This window comes from Drosophila arizonae, chromosome X (genome assembly GCF_054131065.1).
Source record: "Drosophila arizonae isolate 15081-1271.41 chromosome X, UAZ_ARI_1.0, whole genome shotgun sequence".
Lineage (NCBI taxonomy): Eukaryota > Metazoa > Arthropoda > Insecta > Diptera > Drosophilidae > Drosophila > Drosophila arizonae.
The window spans coordinates 7,989,284-8,011,705 of NC_142927.1; the positions used below are offsets into that span (position 1 = coordinate 7,989,284).

Here is a 22,422-nt window from a genome sequence, read left to right on the forward strand (position 1 = left end):
ATTCATTGACTTTAGTCGATATACAACTGTCGTTTGTTAACACTATTCGTAGTGAGATGTCATTTGCCATTTGGGACATTATGTGATTTGTGCTGCTCGTAAAATTACTAAAACGAAAAAAATTGAGAAAAAAAAATTTTTTTTTTTTAAATAAAAATGTCTTGGGATAGTTTGCCCTTCTTTAATGAGGAGCGAATCGATGAGTTGGAAAATCAGTTTATAATACGCTTTCCAGAGGTAAGTATTAAATATAATTAGAATTACTGTCAACAGTTTTGTGCATTATGCTGCATCTTCTATATCTGAATTCAGGTGCAGGCGAACGTTGTGCAAGATGCCATAGATGCGGGTAATACCAATGAGGTATTATCCATTCATATGTATAATGATATGCGAAACGCTGAGGTTTGGGTGAACTCAAATCAGTTGTACGCCAAGCTGGTTGATTTGCCCAACCTAGTGGAGAGCTATAAGACAACCGACAATGTCAATTTATATAAAACGGCTGATATCTGTCAACTGCTTGTTTGCTCTGAAGACCGACCAAGAGATTGGGAGAAGAATTTACCAAAATATGACGATGACGAGCAACTAAATGCATTTGACAATGAGCTAGGAATGAATGCAGATGATTTCGACCTAAACTTTTTGTATCAATTTCCATTTGGTTGTTGGGATAATGCGGATTTTGAGTTAGGGCCAGATGAGGAAAATATAGGTCTCAAGATATACAGTTCAGATACTGGAAAACATGGCAAGCAAAACCAAAAACAAACAGATAATTTAGTACCTAAGAAGCGCGGGAGACCCCGCAAAAATGCTGCGACTGAAATGCAGATGCCGGGATTACAGCAGGAGGCGGGTGGAGAACAGATGCCGATCGTAATGCCGACTCCGGCTCCGACTCCGATCGTAATGCAGAATGAAAATGTACCTAAGAAGCGCGGTAGACCCCGCAAAAATGCTGCGACTGAAATGCAGATGCCGGGATTACAGCAGGAGGCGGTTGGAGAACAGATGCCGATTGTAATGCCGACTCCGGCTGGAGTGCAGAATGCAAACGTACCTAAGAAGCGTGGAAGACCCCGCAAAAATGCTACGACTGAAATGCAGATGCCGGGATTACAGCAGGAGGCGGGCGGAGAGCAGATGCCGATTGTAATGCCGACTCCGGCTGGAGTGCAGAATGCAAACGTACCTAAGAAGCGCGGTAGACCCCGCAAAAATGCTACGACTGAAATGCAGATGCCGGGATTACAGCAGGAGGCGGGCGGAGAGCAGATGCCGATCGTAATGCCGACTCCGACTGGAGTGCAGAATGAAAACGTACCTAAGAAGCGCGGTAGACCCCGCAAAAATGCTACGACTGAAATGCAGATGCCAGGATTACAGCAGGAGGCGGGCGGACAGCAGATGCCGACCGTAATGCCGACTCCGGTTGGAATGCAGACTGAAAACGTACCCAAGAAGCGCGGGAGACCGCGCAAGATTCCGGTTGAAATGCAGACGCAGGGTATCACTTGCTTTTTTCCTCTCGGAAGGAAGAATGTGCTCGGAATGCAGCCGCCGATGGGAATGCAGAGTCCGGGCACTCAGCAAACGCCGCTCGAAATGCCGACTCCTGTTGGAATTCAGCCGCCGGCTGACGAGTCGCCGAGCATCAGCCGCTTTTTCCCTCTCGGAAGGAAGGCGCTCGGAAAGCAGTCACCGATCGGAAATCAGTCCCCGATCGGAAAGCAGTCCCCAATCGGAAAGCAGTCCCCGGTTACACAGCAGATGCCGGGCACTCAGCAAAAGCCGCTCAAAATGCCGACTCCTGTTGGAAGTAAGCCGCCGGCTGATGAGCCGCCGAGTATCAGTCGCTTTTTTCCTCTCGGAAAGAACACACTCGGAATACCGACACCGGCTATGAATCAGGAGCCAATGGCGCGTGGAATGCAGACACCGATCGGAATGCAGATGCCGGCTTCACCACAGTCATCGGACGAAGAGAAAACATCGAATAAGAAACAGAAGATTGATAAAAAAGGTAAGGAGCCGAAGTCGGGGGAAAACCAGAAGCCCGATAAGAAGAACAAGTCTGAGAATCAACAGAAATCGTCGGGAAAAGAGCAGCAGTCGGGTGGAAACCAACAGCCGGGTAAGGAGCAAAAGGCGGATAAAAAGGACAAGTCCGATGCCGATAAAAAGATGCCGACTCCGATTGGAATGCAGACGCCAGTCAATATGCCACCGCGTAGCGGAATGAATGCTCCGTTCGATATGTCGACGCCGATCGGAATGTGGGCACCGAACCAAATGTTTACTCCGGACGATATGTTTAATCTGAACGAAATGATGCCGCCGGGCGAAATGTGGAATCCGGACGATATGTGGTCGCCTGTTGGAATGCAAACTCCGTTTGATCTGATGGCCCCACTTGGATGGTGGTCGCCACACGGTTTGGAGACGTCGACTGAAGCAGGCAGCTTTGGACCTAGCTTTTTTGGAGAAAGACCAAAGTCACCAGAAGAAGAGAATACTGATGAAATTGTGAAAGTGGATGATAAATACCTGTGGCCCCATGGCCTCTGTCCACCCTTTCGTCATGTGCGCAGGCGTCGCATAAGGAACGCTATGAGATCTAAGACAGTTGATCCACCAGAGCCAGAATTGGTGCGCGAGCTCAAAGCCCTTTTGCGCATGGATAACGAAGCAGTGCGTGTGGAATTCGAGGTGCTTACTGAAGACACAACTATGCCAGATTTGCCAGAGCTGAATCTATCCGATACCTCAACCAGCAACTCCGATTCAGAAGAATCAGGGAAGTAAATCAAATAATTAATAGTCTCGATACAAAAAAAAAAAAAAAAAAAATAATAATAATAATAATAATTTCAAATGAATATGTAATCCCTTGTGATTGAAATGAATATGTACTCTCATCGGCTATATCGATAGCAAGCAATTAAAATAAAATTCACGATACTTACATCTGAGCGTTGAGCTCAAGTTGAAGTGAGAGTGGCTCAAATAGAAGATTGCATGGCGTTTTAATGTTTCTTTTTTGAGTGATTTATATATGTAGTATTAAAAGTAGTTGACCAATATTAGTTTTATCACATAAATAATTGCGAATAACTAATAACTGTCGGTAACATTGATATTGAGGCAGATCGATATATATTGGTCTTTAGCAATTGTTGATAAAACTACCGAAACCAGTAGAAGAGAGAAAAATGCGCATGTGGCTAGATAAGGCGAGATGGAATGATCACAGCCATGCATAAGTTAAATGAATAGCTTTGCTTCAGTACTGCAGCAAAGAAATATTCTTATCGATACTACAATACATTAATCGATAGTATTGCAGCCAACGGAACAACTAAATTGCACACCTATCGAAAGCGTTTGAATACTGGAGCCAAATTGAACCAGAATGTTATCAGTGTTCGATAACACAAAAGCTGTCGATTTCAGCAATGCGAAAATAAGTGCACCTGCAACTGAAATTAAGCAACGCAAGCAAAGGGAGACGTTTACGTAAGGAAAGCAAATTCCTTAATAAAATTTATCGTGGCATGAAAAGTTTCGGCTGAGTACATCAGCAATGCGAATCACTGCATATTAATGGGTGTCGAACGGGTCAACACGCAACACCACACACACACACACACACACGCACTTACATATACATATGACAGGAGGCTGCCATGCGTGGAGGCGACTGTTTTCTCAGCGTGAACGTGCCAAAGAAAATAGCCTCAACAGCAGCAAAAGCAGGCGCACAGGCATAATAAATCACAGTGAGGAGTGAGAGAGGAGGAGGGGCGGCCAGCAGGGATGTCGGCAGAAAGTTGACCCAGTAAGTGAACCCGATAAGATGATGGGACGCAGCACGGTCAAATGTTCGCCTCAAGTCAAGCCGAATTGTTCACTGCGTAGTTTTCCACAGACAGAGAGAGAGAGTGAGTGAGAGAGAGAGAGGGAGAGAGAGGGAAATAGGGCAGTGAGTGTGGGCAAGTGCACCTTGAGCACGGTAATTGCTTTGGACGGCCGCTGAAAGCCCAAACAAATTATAAACGACGACAGGGCGACAGAGCAGCCAGGCAAAGGCCCAGCTCAAAGGCTTACAAAAAAAGAAAGACGATGAAGCAGAAGAAGGAGTACAAGAATAACTGTGTGTGTGTGTGTGTGTGTATGAAAGAGGTGAAAAGTTGTTGGGCCGTGCTTTGGCCCACTTCAACTGGCTCATTACCCCAACCAAAGGCTGTCTTATCTGTTCGGTGTTGATCCATCAACGGGATTGCTGCTGCTGCTGCTGCTGCTGTTGCTGCCACCTCTAACTGGCAACTGGCAACTGGCAACTGGCGTCTGGGGCAGGGAAACATTTTCTGATTGCGTGTGCATTTTTAATGTCGCCTGGCCTTTTGGCCTTTTCAGAGGCAATGTGTACGCACTTCATTCATCAATGCGACTGCCGCGACTCCCAAAACGCCAAGACAAATGATGATGCCTGCCAAAGCAGCAGCCAGGTAGACTACACCCACGCGTTCTCTCTCTCTCTATCTCTCTCGCGCATTCTCTCTCTCTCTGTCTCTTGCAAAAGTCCTGCTCGCTGGCAAGCGCTACATTACTTTGATTTTTATAAATTTTATATGGCACACGCCTTTCCTTGACTCCGCCCGGCAAACCCTTGACGGGAGCTACAGTCGCTCCATCCGCTCCACTCGGGGGCGTCGGCGTTCACTAATGAAATATGAATAATTAATATTGTGTGCTTCTTTTTGTTTCACTTCATTTGGGAGTTCATTATTTTCGGTGCTGCTGCCCAGCTGGAATTTCATCTTCTAACTCGATTGTTGTCTGCCAGAGGGGGCGACAGAGCGAGAGGGCGTGCGAGAGACGCACCTAAAGTGGCATATTAATAAGTTAGCAAGCTCACTTAACTGCTATATTTACATTTCAAAATATGTATATTGCCCGCCCCGGGGCGGCTATCGATAACTGCGCAGCAATCGCAGTGAATGACAATCGAATTGGCTTTTAATATTCCAATGTTGCTTTGAGCACATTCACAAATTAGCATAGCAATCGCTATGACAGCTAGCAGGAGTTGTTTACCTATAAAGGTGATTTCTTCGCTGACTATCAGATTCATCGATATCAGGCAGAAATGTGTCCCTATAAATATACGAGTTTTGGGGTTTAATTAGTAAGTCCTTTTAATATTGACTTTCATATATTTAAAATGATATATACAGTTGAATTTTTACAGCTTGAGCGTGGTTCTAACCGGATTCTACTGAGCTTACGCTCCCTACTGAATAAAGACAGCTGAAAAGTGAAACTGAATACATGCAGGAAATGGCGGACAGACGTTATTATAACTCTATTGTATCCCCATACCTGGGAGAGAACTTTGTAAATTGCTTTTGCATTCCAGCAAAGTTTCACATATATAAATTCAAGTTAAGATAAGAGGCAACCCTTTGACTCGGAGTGTTTAGTTCAAGTGAGACGCCAGAAGAATGCAGCACTGAGACAGCCAAGAGTCAAAGTCAGCAGCGGAATTCCGTATCGCTGTTATCCCTCACGCCTCCGACTAAGCTTCCATGGCTTTACTTACTGTAGCTCTACTCTAAATATTTCATTTGATAGATTTGATTTACATAGAGAACTAGAATTACTGTTTAATGACAAGTTCTGCCAAGCCATAAGCTCATGATTCCAATAATTATGAAGCCATCATAATACACACCGAAGACCCCTCAGCAGCTGGAGGAATTCACCTGAACGTTAACAACTAAGTCGTACATAGATACATATATAGATACAGTTACTGTGCAAAAATGTTGGCTTTAAATTGCTTTGAAAATAATTGATGGGGAATGTGTTTGATATTGCTGCAGCAGCAATTAAGGCTGCATATCTGAAGCTAAAGCCAAGGGATAAAAACAATGGGCAAATCAAAGCAGAAGCTGCCTCTGCTGCAAGCTCACATGTGCCGAATGCAAATTCCAAAGAGATGGAGAAAGAGAGAGAGAGAGAGAGAGAGAGCGAGAGAGAGAGAGAGTGAGAGGGGGCGTGTGTTTAGGGCGTTAATTTGCTAGCCGATAAGATGCAGTGCAGCAGCAAATGAGCAATAAGAAATGTGAAACGAAAGCCACAAGAAATGCATGTGTGTGTATGTGTGTGTATGTCTCTGTGTGTGTGTGTGTGTGTTTATGGAAAAGTCTAGTCCTTGCAACTGTTAGCTGCAGGTTTTTGCCAAGCCAACTCTAATGCCTCGTTATTTGTGTCGCACAATTTAGCAAGTAATTATGCACAGGGCATAAAAACTCCCACAAACACACAAACACACACATACACATTCATATACATTTATATATATATAAATAGATATGTATATATTTGTGTAGCTGCTGTCTTCTTATACAATTTGAATTACAAAACCCAGCTAGAAAATCTGAATCGTGGACATCAACACTCGGCAGGCAACCCGGGCAGGCAGCAGCCTGTCTGTGCGTGAGCGTGGCAAATGCATTTTGCTCTTTGAATTTTAATTGCGCTGACCCCAGCCTCGTGCTCAGCACTTGACAGCCTTAAATCCCCATTGCTCTGCCAGTTTCTTCTCAGCTGCTATACTTTTTTTCTCTCTCTTTTTTTTTTTTTTTCTCTCTTGCTAAACAACAAAATTATTGCGATAGCAGCAGCAACACCTAAGGCTGCCAGCCCCAGTCCAGGCCCGGGACAAGGGTTGCGGTCGCCCTACTCACTCAGCCTCGAACGCTTTTAGTGTCGGCCACATCGACTAATTTCTCACTTTTGTCACTTGGGCGCAACTGGATTTACCCTTTTCAAGGACATTTTGTATTCAAATAATGTTTGACGTTTTTTGCGTCCTTTCGAATCAGCAGCTACGTGCTGGACCACACTTTATATACATATACATATATACTTATATATATCTTATATATGTGTGTGTGAAATTGTTTGGCATTTGGCACTCGCACGTAATTAACTGTTAATTTAGGCTACCGCAGCGCGCATTTTACTTTCCACTTGGGGCAATTTGATAGAACGATTCCAGATAAAAATATCTGAAACTGAAATGGCTTTTAATAACAGCGAAAAATGAGCTTTACTCTAAGTCGAAATTCCGACAGAACAGAGGAAAGTAGTTGTAGATTTAATCTTATCTTATGCATAGCTCTTTTTTTCGAAAGTTTGTCAGACCTGGACAAAGAATATGGAAATAATATATATTGAAAACTTATCCACTAATCCAAAACATAATCGTGAAATATTTACTCAATTAGGCAATTACTAATTGCAAGTATAGGTGACAATATCGATAGTTACATGGATATGGATATGGAGTATATAAAGTATATATAAAGTCTGCCAGAATAACTCTGTCAAGTCAAGTATTTCTAATATATTAAAAGAAAAAAAAAAAAAAAAAATTGAAATTTTTAATTTTCAACTAAACATATTCAGATATTAATTCATATTCACTCATATATCAAAAGCTTAAATTTCAAATTCTTTAAGATTTTATTTTAATTTATTTATTGATTTCTTTTTTTTTTTTTTTTTTTTTTTTTTTTTTTTTTTTTTTTTTTGTGTCCTTAAAATATATCAGAAGTGGAGTGAAGGAACTTAAGCTTAATAGAGCCCATTTGTAAAAGATATTGTAACTAATTATTCATAAATAGGTACTATTGATAATGGTAATGACAAATGCTTATAATGCATAAGATTTTATGGAGATTGGCTGAGCTGCTAAATATATTTCACACCACATAGAAGGATCTGAGGCGGCAGGAGTCGCACAATTAAGTGATACTCCTGTCTGTGTTACGCAGTTTAAGCATGACAAAAACTCATTTCATATATCATACAGGAATCAAAATCCTTTCATTTAAATTTAATTGAAAAGGCTCTCGCTATTCGACTGAGCTGAGGACAGAAGTGGAGGTCAAATAATAGTTAGGCTGTAAGGATTGATTGGCTTGCATATTTTTATATATTTGGACACGAAGCGATTGCTATATTTGGCCATTTTCTGAGACTGCTGTCTGTGTGGCTGCTGGGCGAGGGGAGCTGAGAGCTGTGGGAGGGGGGCGAGCTTTAACATCCCCTTGGATGACACTAAATTATTTGACCCAGCCGAGGCAACCGCAAGCAAAGGTATGGCAACCGTAAACTTTGCAGCTAATTATAAATGAAATCGGATATCAAAGACGACTGAAACACGCCTTTGTACAGCGCGCGCACACACACACACAGAGAGAGAGAGAGAGAGAGAGAGAGAGAGAGAGAGAGAGAGAGAGAGAGAGATATGTAGGAGGGGAAGAAAGATAATGACAATTCATTTGAAGCCACGGGCGAAACTGAATTCCTGGCTGGAAGCAAAGTGAGCGACGCTGCGGCTCTAAGCAAACAGACAAACAATGGACGACGCTTGTTGTCCTGCCCAGCAGAGAGCAGGTTGTGTGAATGGGGGCGGCTGGCTGGTGGCTGGTGGCTGCTGGCTGTGGGCGTGGCTGTGCGCGGCGAATGCGAATGCTAAGCACAAGAACAAAGTGGAAAATTCATAAAATGTCATTGTCGCTTTATTAAAACGCGCCAAAACGCAGGACACACACACACACACATACATGACTAATAGGTGTTCATGTGTGTGTGTGGGTGGGTGTTCTTGTGTTGTCTGCCTTTCGCCATCGACAGCTGTTGGCGTCATTTACAAAAGCTTTTTGGCCGTTTTATGGGATTTTGCAACAGTTTCATTTTCATTTTGGCCCTGCCTTGCGCGCGTGTGTGTGTGTGTGTGTGTGTGAGTGTGTGAGACAGACACGGTGGCACGGGTGGCTGCATAATGCCGCCATTAGAAGTTGGAAGTTGGAAGCCGTCGTGGAAGCACTTGCTAACGCCAAAAGATGATGAGCAGCAGCATATGCCATATACATACATATATACAAATATACATATATACATGCATGTGCATGTACATGTGTGTGTGTGTGTCATGTTGCGACTACGATAATAGCTTCCACGTTTGTTGATTCTCGCTCTCGCTGTCTATGTCTGCGCTCCATCGTGCCCATCAGCAGCATCATCATCATTATCATTATCATCATCATCGACATCGTCATCAGCAATCTGTAGGTCCACAATCCAGCCCACCCCCCCTCACTACGTCCCATCCATGTCGAACGTTTTACTTCAGCTCGTCAGCGTCATATTTGAACTTTTAATATTGACGCCATTTAACACGTTCTGTTTGAAATTTTATAAATGACTCTGTCTGTCGTTTCTCTCACTGTATATCTTTTCGTGTGTGTGTGTGTGTGTGTGTCTCCACTGAAACCCATTCGCTGTTGGCATCCACGTTGATTTCGTGGCTGGCGCATTGCGTTGAACTACTGAATAATTGAATGCATTATGAATGCATTCCAAATCACATTACTTACTCAGGAGGTTCCTGGAACTAATTCAACTACACTATATGAACTGGTTCAATGGTGACTCGTACTTCTAAATTGAAATATTACTTAGGCTAATATATGCTTTTGTTTGATCTAAGCTTGACTGGCATCATGAATTTTTGTGAAGTGGTTCGAATTGTTGTAAATGGAACTTAATTGATTATTTTTCAACCTGAACTAGCTCAGCATTGGTTAAAGTCGTTGTGCATCCAGTTTGTATGATTATTTTTAACTGTGAACTAGTTCATAAGTGACTCAAATTGTGGTAAATAGAGCCATTACGACTTATTTAGCTCATGAACTGGTTCCAAATTGACCTCAAAGTGGTTCAGGGGGCCCGATCAAGAACCAATTAGTATATAGTAAACATTCCAAGTGCACTCACACCATTTTAACTGTACTTTGCAGCTACATTTTCGCCACTGCGCTGATTCGATATGAAGTTTGCATTGAAGCCAATTTTAAAGCGAGTCATATTTTTCATCTTTCAGCTCAATAGACGATATGCATGGTCTCGTTAGGCAGCAGCTCGATTGAATTGCGGCAAATTCACAATGTAATCCTGCCTATGGCAATTGATTGTCATAAGACGCTTGTGGCTTTTGCTGTGGATTGTTTGTGAATTAGTTGGAGATCGAATCACTTAGAGGGCGCACAGTTCAATCACAGGCCAAATCGAGGAGCGATGATGCGCTATCGAATGTCACAGTGTCTCGCTGTGTGTGTGAGTGTGTGAGTGCCATATAAATCGATATGAGTGTCTGTTGCACACACTCGTCTATCACATGCACACACACACACACACACACACACACATGCATATATATATAGTTTATATATGGCTGCACAGACAGGCGCCACGGCAACAATGTTCGATCATTACACAGCAGACGTTGCATGTCTCGCCGATTTGGGGGCAAGCGGATGTAGAAGTTTCTCTATGCGTGTCTGTGTAGGTGTGTGTGTGTGTGGGGAGAGCCTGTGCCGAAGGACCAAACAGGCAGCGCGTCATCTTGTCAAATATTTCGCGCTAAATTAACACGACAGCGCGCCCAAATGGAGTAAGAAGATGTCAGCCAGGCAGACACTCCATGGCAGCCAACCAGGCAGTCAGCTCTGTGCCTCAAAGGAGCGAAAAAAGTCAAGTGCTGCACACACATAACTCAAACAGCGACACGTATGTGTGTGTGTGTGTGTGAGTGTAAGTGCATAATTTGTTGGCTTTGTGCTGGGCCGTGCCGGCTGGCATAGAGCTTCAGTAGCAACAGACAGACATTGCAACAGCTGCCGTTGCTGCCGGAGCAAAAGTTAAGCCCCAATAGAGAAAGAAAGAAAAAAGAGACAGAGAGAGTGGGCGACAAAGTGGGCAACATGGCATATTATTAAAAATGATAGCAGCAATTTAGGCGCTGGCGTAATTAAAATTAGCCAATGTAATGATGCGTCATCAGCGCTATCAACAGCAGAATATAGAGAAGGGAAGAGAGAGCGATAGCGAGAGATAGAGAGAGGAGAGATAGAGATAGAGAGAGGAGAGATAGAGAGTAAAAATGATACAGAATTTGAAAGAGGAAGAATGAGAGAAGGAAAGTAAAAAACAGAACGAGAAAGAGCGAGCGCGAGTGAGAGACATAGATAGAGAGGGAGAGACTATGCAAAAGAAGAGAAAGGTAAAGGATAGACATAGAATTCGGGATAAAAATGGAGGAAGAAGGTAAGCGAAAAAACAGGCAGGAGAGGTGAAACAGAGAGAGGTAAGAAATAGGAGACGATAGGAGAGGAGAGAATAACAAGGATGAGGAAAAAGAAGAACAAAAAGCTGAAGGTAGAGATAGAAGATTGAAGAGAAAAGAGGAGACAGATTGGCAAGTGAAAAATAACAGAAGAAAAGAGACAGAGACAAAGAGAGAGAGAGAGAGAGAGAGAGAGAGAGAGAGGAAGAGGGAGAAAATGAAAGTGAACAAGAAAAAGTAAAAGAAAGGACAGAGAATGAATGAAGAGAGACGAAGAAAAAATGAAAAAGATGAGGACAGGCGAAATAAAGAGAAAAAGGTCGAAAAGAATTTGGATAGAAGAAGAAGAATGAAAGAGAAAAGAAAAATAAGCAAAGAAAAAAACAGAGAGTCCAATTGAGAGAGGGAAGAGTCGGGAGGAATTAGTAGGGAAGCGAGTTCAAATAAGATAGAGAAAGTGAAAGAGAGACGATGGAAAATTAGAGCACTTTCTCGGCTACTCTTTCATAATTTGATAACGAGAAAGTGAAAGGAATTGTCAAAGCACTTCTCAAGTGCAGAGAATCGAATTGGATTGCCTCAATTTGGGAAATAGCATTATGACGTCATTATTGCGACGCATATGGCGCAAATGATTAAAGTCATCAAACTCGAGCTCGAACTCAAATTCGGGGCGAGTCAAGGCGAGTCGAGGCGAGGCGAATCGAGAGCTGGATGCTGAATGGCAAAGGCTGAGGCAGCGGCAAAGCCAAATGCGCATTAAAAGCCAATAACAACAGCCGTGATGAGCAAGAAAATTAATTTACAAACATTTGATGGGTTTATTGGCAAACACACACACACACACACACACGCACACACATGCATAGCACATGGCTGCAAATGTTTGCCCAATAAATGAAAATCGCTAAAAATGCCACAGAATTAGGGGGCGGTGCCAGGGGTCAGGGCGGGCGCGCGAAGGGTGTCAAATGCAACACACTTATTAATTAAGAGCAGCGCGCCCGAATTTCAATAGCATTTTATGCCAGACCACAAAGCACATATATAAGTGTGTGTGTGTGTGTGTATATATATGTATATATGTATATATCCATTAAGCGCATGAAATCCTTGAAAACCCAAACAGGCAAAACGTTTCGCTTAGGCTTGTTAAGCCCAACCAAGTCGCTGGCTCATCAAACTTCGCTTCACTCTCCCTCCCTCTCTCTCTCTCTCTCCCCCACTCCCCCTTTCTCGCACTCTCTCTCTGTGCCTGTGCACATGTGTCTGATTACTTAAGCCTGTTGCCGTTTTATATGTGCCCAAAAACTATTAAAACAACTTGAAAGTTGGCATTATTTCGCTCTTCTACTTAATTATAATTCATAGTATTAAAACGCAAATGCGTAAATCTCTTGAGCCTTTTAGCTGCGCTTTGCTTCGCTCTAGCCGGGGCCTTTCATATGGCCACGCCCACTTTGATACTTACATACATACATATATGTATGTATATATTGAATGCTCATCAAATTTGGAATTGAGTCAAATTTAAGTACATAGTTAACCATTAAAATACTCACACTGGGCGCATAATAAATTTACCATGAGGTCTTTATCCGTTGCAAAATAATAAATTCGCCATGGACTCTCTATGTGGGCGTAGGCAAATTTATGGCACTCACATTAAAGCTAATGAATATGAATACATAAATATCATAATTAAATGAAATGAAACTTCGCTCTGCAATCAATAAAACAAAGTGCTAAACTTGCAAGCTGGCTGCAAACTACATTGCAAAGCTAAAGAGCCTGACTCCTGCAATTAGAATAAAGCATTTCACAAATTTCAGCTTCCATGTGAGCCATAAAGTGCTCCCAATATGGCAGGCATTTGCTGTGGTCTCTGCTGACTGTCAGCCACACCTGCCTGATCATAACTTTGATTTTATTGGATACCTCATGGCGAATACTCAACTAGAGTATGTGGAACGAAACTGATGGCTGGCGTTGGGAGTGGGGCAATTGTGAGAGACTCAACATAACTGAAGCTATTTATGAAGTAGGCCTGCCTGAGATGTGAATAGGTCTTATGGTCGTATAACTTTTGAGAATAACTACGAAGAGTGAATAACTAAAAGAGAAATTTGTTTGATTTCTACTCTAATTTTTTCATCATTTCATTTCTCTTTAACTTTCGTCTTTCATCTTTTTATACCCTGAACCCATTTTCAATGGGAAATCAGTCAATCAGTCAGACTCAGAAATGAGTCAGTCAGTCAGCAGAGCGCGTGCTTATAAGTGCATGTGTATGCATAAAAGAAGTCCAGAATGATTAGAATATTAGCTTGGAGGGTTCAGGGTATCTCCTAGTCGAGCAGTCTCGACTGGAGCCTTCTTACTTGTTTTTTATTCATTGTTGTACTATACTATATATACTTCTATTATGTATCTTACACATTTTTTCAATTTTCTGTTGTTCATGCTTTCATACCGATTCATCTCCTTTTCTAACCCTTATTTGAATTCGCCTTTTCTCCATATTATTTAAGTCCACTTTTGGATTTCTTTATCTTTTATTTTCCATCCTCCATTTCTTCATTTTCTCTTTTACATTGTTTTATAATATATTTACATCCATCTCTTCTTCTCGGCTAGGTTCTAATAATTACCAAATTCAGTTTAGTCTTGCATCGAATTCCAAAGCTTTTAGCGTTTTTATTACTAATCCTCACATGGAAACCCTAGAGCTGAACTATTAAATTATTTTTCCAGTATTTACTTTCAGTATTCTGCAACAGTTGAATGGTACTTAGCCCAGCTCAGTTTTATGAACAGGAAAACAACAATTATTCCATTGAATTCCAACCAGCAATTGAAGAATAAAACCTGCTCTCTTGACCTATGCGATGCATAAACATGACTCTATCTACCCGTCTCACTCTTACCCACTCTCGCCCTCTCTCTCTCTCTCTCTCTCTGTCTCATTCTCTTTCATATATATGGTACTATTTATAGATGTTTGAATGATTTATTTAACTGACTTATGGACGTCGTAAGCACTAAAACAACAACTAATACAACAAATAAATTTGCAACAGCTGCATTTGATAATGCATATAAACCATAGACATGTGCATATACACATACATATATACACCCTATATATACAGAGAGAGAGAGAGACAGATAGACCTCTGCAATAAAAAGCTGCCTTTTATGGCACACACACACTTACCCATACCGTTGGCCTGATGTGCGGCTAGTTACCCTAGCGTCGCACACCCACATACAGCTAATAGTTGTCTGATCCTTTGGCCGCTCCTCCTGCCAGTGGGTCCGTCGGTCTGTTTCCTTCCTGCTGTGGCCGTTCAATTAAATTTACTCAATGCATGCGGGTCGATTGGATGACTGAACGTTGTTCTGCTTTAGTTTTTTTCTTTTGCAATGCAACGGGTATATTGGTGAACTGATGACTTGACTGAATGGAAAGAGAAGAATTTTATAGGTGTGTATAATAAATAATATTCTCAAATCAATTGAAGTGAGCTTTAGCTGAAAAAATTACTATTTCTCTTCAGTATAAGGTATTGCGCCGTCGATTATACCCCATATATTTAATATATTTCCTACTATATAAATTACCCATCTGGGTCAGTCCCATTAAGCGAAGCCCTCTGCTATAACTATAGATTATTTTAGTATGGGGTATTGCGTAGTCGTGTATACCCTCTATACATAGCTCTTGTACTGGAGTTCGAGTTAGTAGTTTGAATTTCTATCACTTCATATTTCTTTCACAATACTTTTCTATAAACAGAAAGAGATAGCGTTAGAGCGAAAGAGAGAGAGAGAGAGAGAGAGTGAGAGAGACAGAGTGTGGGAGAGAGAAGGGTTGCAAGCTCCATTCACGCAGCTCAATTAATTTATTTGTTTGCCAAGTGCCCGGAGTTATTATTGTATTTCAGGCGCACAATTTAAATCATAAAAACCCCTGACAGAGCACACACACACGCACACATACAGACATAGCCACTCGCACACACATACACATACACACACACACACACACACACATACACTCCCACTCGCACTTGCAGTCATATCGTACATTATATGGCCTATTAATTACCAAATACCGTTAAGCCCATGGCCCGGCTAACAAGTCGCCCGCCGAGCTGCTGGCACAATGTTGTTTTCAAATTGCATTTGCACTTGTTTTTATGAGGCCGAAGCCAAAGCCAAAGCCAAAGCCAAAGCCAAAACCAAAGCCAAACGCCGTAACCGTAGCCGTAGCCAGGCCGGGCCCATTGCCACGGCCGGGGCAATAGCCAATGCAGCTGTCGGTCTGCATAGTTAGTCCATGGGCAGACCTCGACCCCGACCCAGTGCCAAAACCATATCGAGTCCAGCTACGTACGGGCGCTGCTGCCAGTCCCGGGGCTGGTCTGATTGGCTGTTGTGTCTGGCGCATTTCACATGATAAATGATGCAGCAGACTAAACGCTAAAAGGGGGAGCCGAGCAGGGCCGGGGGATGGGCACTCTGTGGGCAGAGGGCGAGCGAAAAATCTGCACTCGGCACGGGCTCGGCTGCATCGCAAAACTTGGGGCTACAATCCAAAGCCTAATATGCCTAGGCCAAGGCGTCACAGAAAACAAACAAATTGAAGAATTGCTACAGCATCCATAAATAAGCAGTGTGAACAAAGCAAACGAGATGCTAAGATGCAGCCCAGATGAGGACGGCGAGTGTGAGAGCGCAACGAATATATGTATATGAATAACGTACGAATAAGATGAATGTAAAAGATATAAGAGCTGAGATTATGCGTTTTGCATGAGCAAAAGTTGAGCTAGATTGAAGAAAGAAACAGAAGAAGTATGAGAAGCAAGCAAGAGAAGGATTAAACTAAATAGTATTACTTATTATAAGGAGTAGGACGATAGAGGAGATTTTAAATAATGTTATTTAGATGAAAGAAGCTGAAGAAATATAAATGGATGGTGAAGGATAAAGAGCGATAAAGGTTATAGGATTATATATCAATTATAGTATGAAAATAATTATTTAAGAGATGTATAATAGAATAGGATAAGAGAGAAACAGCAGAAATAAGAGAAGGAGAAAGCTGAAAGAATTTTATAAGATAGGATTCCATTATGAAAAGAATAGAGCATTCAAAATAATAATAAATCATAAGTGGTTGAAAATATTGAGGAGATTAATGAGTTCTTACGGATTAGAAAAGTGCGAATATTTTCATATAATTATATATATAAATATAAATGTATAAATATTTAAAAATATCAGTTAAGTATCCATAAGAAAAAGTGTTAGAGGAGGTGGATAAAGTTTTAAGGACTACAAACCGTACTAATATAATATAGATATCTATAGAACAGGAGCAGAGGTATAGAAAGTAGAGCAAAGCATTAGAATATTACACATATGGATACACTTAAATGATAAGTTTGTGTCTGCAAGAAGCAAGCAGCAGAAGATTGTGATGAGGATGCATACGGGATGACAAGGATGACAATGATAGTATTCATTCAACATATGATTCAATTACAAAACAATTCAATTAGAGTCAACCTGACCCTTATAGATATGCAGGTCAGAGCAAGATGTGGACATGGAGAGCAAGGAAATACTATATATGCTACACATAGCACATAGCAAGCAACAGGCGAGGCGGAGGCGAAGGCGAACCACACAGGGCTAAGGCGTATTTGATTTGTCAAATAAAGTGACCATGGAGCATAATAGCATAAGAGACGGTGCTTGTTAGAGCTACAAATTTAGCCTAAGTGAAATGCTGCTTACACACACACACACACACAGACCAAAAGAGAGAGACATGTGTGTGTGTGTGTGCTGAACAATAGATAACTGGGCCAGTGAACAGGTCCTGGGGTCATTTTGTAAGGACGTGCGTCACGCTCACTTCCTGCGCCGAAAAGCCTAAAAATAGCTACAAAATTATGAAGTGAACGATGCATGTAACAAAAGCCAGCACCCACTTCACCAACGACAACAACAACAACAACAACAGCAGCAACAGCAAAAAAAGTGAAAAGACGTATATGTATATGTACATATACATACATGTTATATGCATATATCTATAGATATTTATATATATATATATATTGAATCGCATATTGTTATCGACATTCGGCCATACGAAATCGGATATGTGCACACACATACGCAAATTCCTATACACACACACATACACAGACACATGGTTGTATGCATGCAAAATGTATAATTAACCAAACACGCACACACTGAAAGGATATGTGCAGAATGTTACGGCCGTTTACACAGCCAGCCGCTCGGCACTGCGGCCACTCTCCGTCCGTATACCCTGTATACGGCAGCAGCACTGCAATCGGGGTATACTCAGCCGGGCAAGATGCTTGAGTCAAAGTGTCAGCTACATGAAAATATCTATCGTTAGTTCTTGAAATTTACTTATATGTAACACAGTGGTCTCTCGATATATGAAATTCTAATTGGATTTTCCAAGTATGCAATTAAAAGTTTCAGATTAGATTAAGATATATGTATGTATAATCTAATCTGGTATGGAATATGGAATATGCAACATATAATATGGAAAAATTGTATGTGGATTATAAAAGATAGAGTATGAGATATACAATTTGGAATATATATTATTAAAAATCGAATATGGAGCATGGAACTTGGAATATGTCAATTGAAATATGAAATGTGCAATATTTAATATTTATATTTAATATGCGATATGCCAGATACTATATATGTGAAATGTGGAATCTGCGACATATGGCATATAGAATATATGTATCTGAAATATGCAGCAGACTACAAATGGAAATCAATCATATTAGGTAAATATGGGAATGAAACTGTGTCAGATGCTAGGCTATATGCCGGCACTGTGGACTGAGACTGGCAGTATCCTGTGAGGATATGCAACACTGCGATGCCAATGCTGCAGAGCCTGGCAACAATGAAACGAAAAATGTTGCTCTTTTTTTTCTTTTTTTTTTTTTTGTTCTTTGTCCTGCTGCCACATTGGACGATTGCTGCGGTTGCGGGTGCCGGAGCGTAGGGGTGCAAAGGGCAAGGGGCCACGCAGAGGGTGCAAAGGAGCAGCAGCAGCAGCAGCAGCAGGAGCAGGAGCAGGGACCTGGGCAGGGGCATCCGGGTGCAAGGGTGCAAGGGTGCGATGTTTTGTCAGTGAATGCTGCACGCTGCTCGGGATGGTGTGGTCAACTGTGGACTGGACACCGTTCACTTGCTCTCTGCCTGTGTGTGACTGTGTGTGTGTGTGTGTGTGTGTGTGCAAAAATATGGAAACATTTGGCACTAATTGCATGTGCTCAGCAGCAACAAGAGCAGCAGCAACAGCAGCAGCAGCCACGTTCACGTCGTCATCCACATCGTTGGCCGTGGTGGTGGTGCCTCGTTGTCGTCGTTGTCGTTCTGGACAACAGCAGAAGAGCGACAGTTATGACAGCACAGCCGCAGCACCGCACAAAGCACAAAAGAAATTGCGCAAAAATCGTTGTAACAAAAGAAGAGTGCACACATACGCACACACACACACACATACGCACACACACACACACACACATACGCACACACTCACGCAGGCACAGTGGGTGCGTTGTTAAAAGGGACATTTGCAGGACATCATAAACGTTTGCAGGCCAGGCCGAGAGTCTAGCAAAAACAAAAAAACAAAAATACAAAAAAATACAAAAAAACACACACATACACTCACACACGATGACGAAAATACATGGAACAAGGCAGTCGCTGCTCGTGCAAAACTTCAAAAGTCAGCCAAAGGACAATGTGGAGCGCCGTGGCAGCGGAAGGCGACGAAGTAGCAATCCTGTTGCTCCTGTTGCTGCTGCTGCTGCTGCGGCTGCTGCTGCTGCTCTTTTCTAATAGTTGTTACACACACGCATAAGGGCAACACACACACACACACATAAAACGACACCGAGCTTAACAACAACAACAAGGTCTACAACAAGGACATCGACGCCAATGACAATACAAAAGGAAACCCGCGACATATGTACGATGACTGCGGCATGGGCTTATTACGTTTTTCAATAAAAGCCATCCACACACCCACACCCACACCCACACGCACACATATACGCATACGCACCCTCATACGTATATATTATCACACACACACAGACACACACACACACACTCGCTCCCAGGCATTTGCCACGTTTATGAAATTTGCTGCGCAAAATGTTGGCCAGTTGGTTAAATTGTCCTCTGGAGCAGCCACAGCAAAATGGGCAACCACCCCGCCTCCTCCTACTCCTCCTTCAGCTGCGTCGGCTGCGAGCTCCCTTAGCTAATTAGTTATGCAGTCAATCTATAGATATTTCATATATTACAATAACAAGTGCTCATAATTATAAGTGAATTGTACTTTTTGTCTACTGCTCTATCTCTCTTTCTCTCTCTCTCTCTCTCTCACACTCTCTCACTCCCTAGCTCTCTGAATTATTCCCAAAGCACTGCAAATGTTTTGAATAATTCGATTTACGCGTCTAACCAAAGCCAAGTCCACAGCTGTCACTTGTTGTAGCTCGAAAACTATCAGAGCCAGAGACACTAATTTTGGTATAGGGGTAGTCGAAACGTATAGAAAACCTTAGCATATTTCACTTTTTGAATAACTAATCGAAATGTCGAGATGATGATGTCTTTCAATTGGAATATATAGTTCAATCTCGAGTGCTATATGGGGTAGAGTTATGAAAACTGGAATAGAGATTAACTTAATATATAGAAATCCATTGAATATATTACTTTTTAGCTAGCTAATAGAGTTGTCGAGATATCGGAGCTTGGATGCAGATGCCTTCTGGAGGTTCAGCATACGCAGTACAGCCAAGTTCGGGACAAACTTCGACTAGTTTATCTTTATCTATGTATTACGCTTATGCTTCTTCTTTGATACCTATAACTAATAAAAGTTCTCTTAGGTTTTTCAGTGTCCTAATGACTTCTGCTCGGTTTTCATGTGACGTCAGTTGCCAGCAGATCGTTTCATTTCACACTCGACTTGTTTTCTGGGGGCGTGGCTAAGTGCGCCGCCGTTACGCCCATACACAGCGATGGAGCCAGGCTCTGGCTCTACTCTGGCTATCGGGCAGGTGGTTTGGCCCATCTTGTGGCATTGCAGCCAAATGGCAGCCATTTGCGTTGCCTCGCCTGTAAGTTGTTGCACGCTGCACGTTGCACGTTGCACGTTGCGAGTTGCGAGTTGCAAGTTGTGCAGTGCGTTAAATTTGAGTAGCTGACAACTTGCCGAGTATCTGGCTAATTGGTTTCGTGCTATATGAAACGTGTTAGATGAGTAGGCCAGCACTCACTCTCTCTCTCTCTCTCTCTCTCTCTCTCTTTCTCACTCTCTTTTTCACTATCTGTGTCTATACATTTCGTTCTCTATCTCACTCTATTCTTCTGCTATTATATGTCCTAGTCAGTATCATTAGTATTACCATTATTTAAATTCTTAATGGTATATTCATTCATTATAAATATTATAATATTATTTTCCTTTTAATCAAATTCATTGTCATTCTTATAATAATAATTATTATCATTAATTTTATATATATATATTAATAAAATATGCAGAGTTTACTTACATTTGCTAACGATTATTCCAATAAAAAGAACAAAATTATAGTCACTGAGAATACTATCCTCATTAAGATTAAACATCCAGGATAAATTTCAAAGGATTCACTAGCTGAGCTCTGTTAGACAAAAGACAACTCTATCATAAGTCAATCTATGTATAATAGTACGACTATATACAAGTGATGTACATGCAATGATACATATATTTATATAACTGCCTGTATAGAGCCGTAACATCTATCATTTGGTGTTACAAGTTGAGTGCGCATTTTGTTCGAACCTTTTGCAGGGGGCATTGAAAAAAAAAAGATGTTGGCGAAAATTTATTGAAGAGCAAACTCATTTGACTATAACTTATGATTGGATTATCGGTTTAGTATGGCATTTGACAGCAGGCAGCAGTGCTGCGAGAGTGTGCATGTGTGTGTGTGTGTGTGAGGGTGTGTGTGTGTGTGATAAGACATATGTCTATGCGCCTATATGCAGGCTATGCAGTCAGAGCTGTGTCTGCGTGGAAGTCATAAATGCGTCGCAGACAAGCGGAAAGACACAGCCAAAGATGCTGGCTGCCAGACAGACAGACAGCCAGACAGACTCTGGCAGACAGCCGGCCAGACAGGCAGCTGGCTGTGCTTTTCTCATCTTCTGTTATAATATATATATATATATATATATATTTTTTTTTTTTTTTGGCTTTGAATCTGAGCTCGAGCTTGGGCTTTGGCTAAGGCTTGGGCTTATGCTACTGCCTTTTTGGTCGCTTCATTTGGCTGGCGGCATGCAACAGCGGCAGCAGCAGCAGCAGCAGCCTTCGCATGTGTGTGTGTGTGTTAGCCTGTTAGGGTCTGTTTTATTGCGCCATAAACACGCACTTAAGCACACATAGATACACATATCTACATACATATAAGCACTGTACCCCATTCCCCCACTCCACACACACACCCCCTTCGCCTTGTCTGCCTCTTGCAACAAACAGCCCCAAGCTCAAGCCACTAGCCCCCTACCCGAGCCCTGCCCCTAGCCCTGGCTACATTTACCGCTCGCTTTTGGCGTAACTTTGTGCAGCCTTTAGGAATGTGTAACAGAGCGTAAAATTTTGATTTTTCCACCCACCCACACACACACACACACACACCCACACACATACACAGAGATAGAAAGGAGCGCGCGTTGCGAATAAAAATCATATCTTGCATACAATTAGCTTTAATATTTTAGCACTTTTCTTAATGTACATCAATAACGAACCGGATAAGGAGACAGCCGGCAAAAGAGAAAGAGGAAGATGGAAAAGATAGAATATGAGAGGGAGAGAAAGTGTGTGAGAGGCGTGGCGCATGCAAATAAATGATTTATAAATCAAATTTGTTAGCAAAAACCAAATGTGAGAAGTTTTTTATTATTTCTGTAGTTGTTAGCTTTGTTCTTGTAGTTGTTGTAGTCCTGCACATTCTTTACAATTATTGAGCCTAATAAATCTTCCATGAATACCCCGAACAATCAAGGGAGTGGCGTGCCATCAAAACGGTCCAAGACTTTCCCTTCATATG

The 22,422-nt window shown here is 42.0% G+C and overlaps 1 protein-coding gene across 1 annotated transcript; it reads left to right on the plus strand.

Moving 5' to 3' along the window:
* LOC108618087 (uncharacterized) lies at window positions 1-2,971 on the plus strand. The gene is made up of 2 exons (XM_089474222.1): window positions 1-237; window positions 313-2,971. Exons 1-2 carry the CDS (start codon window positions 157-159, stop codon window positions 2,809-2,811), a joined length of 2,580 nt encoding a protein of 859 aa, XP_089330348.1. The 5' UTR covers window positions 1-156; the 3' UTR covers window positions 2,812-2,971.
* The last annotated feature ends 19,451 nt before the right edge of the window (window positions 2,972-22,422 follow it).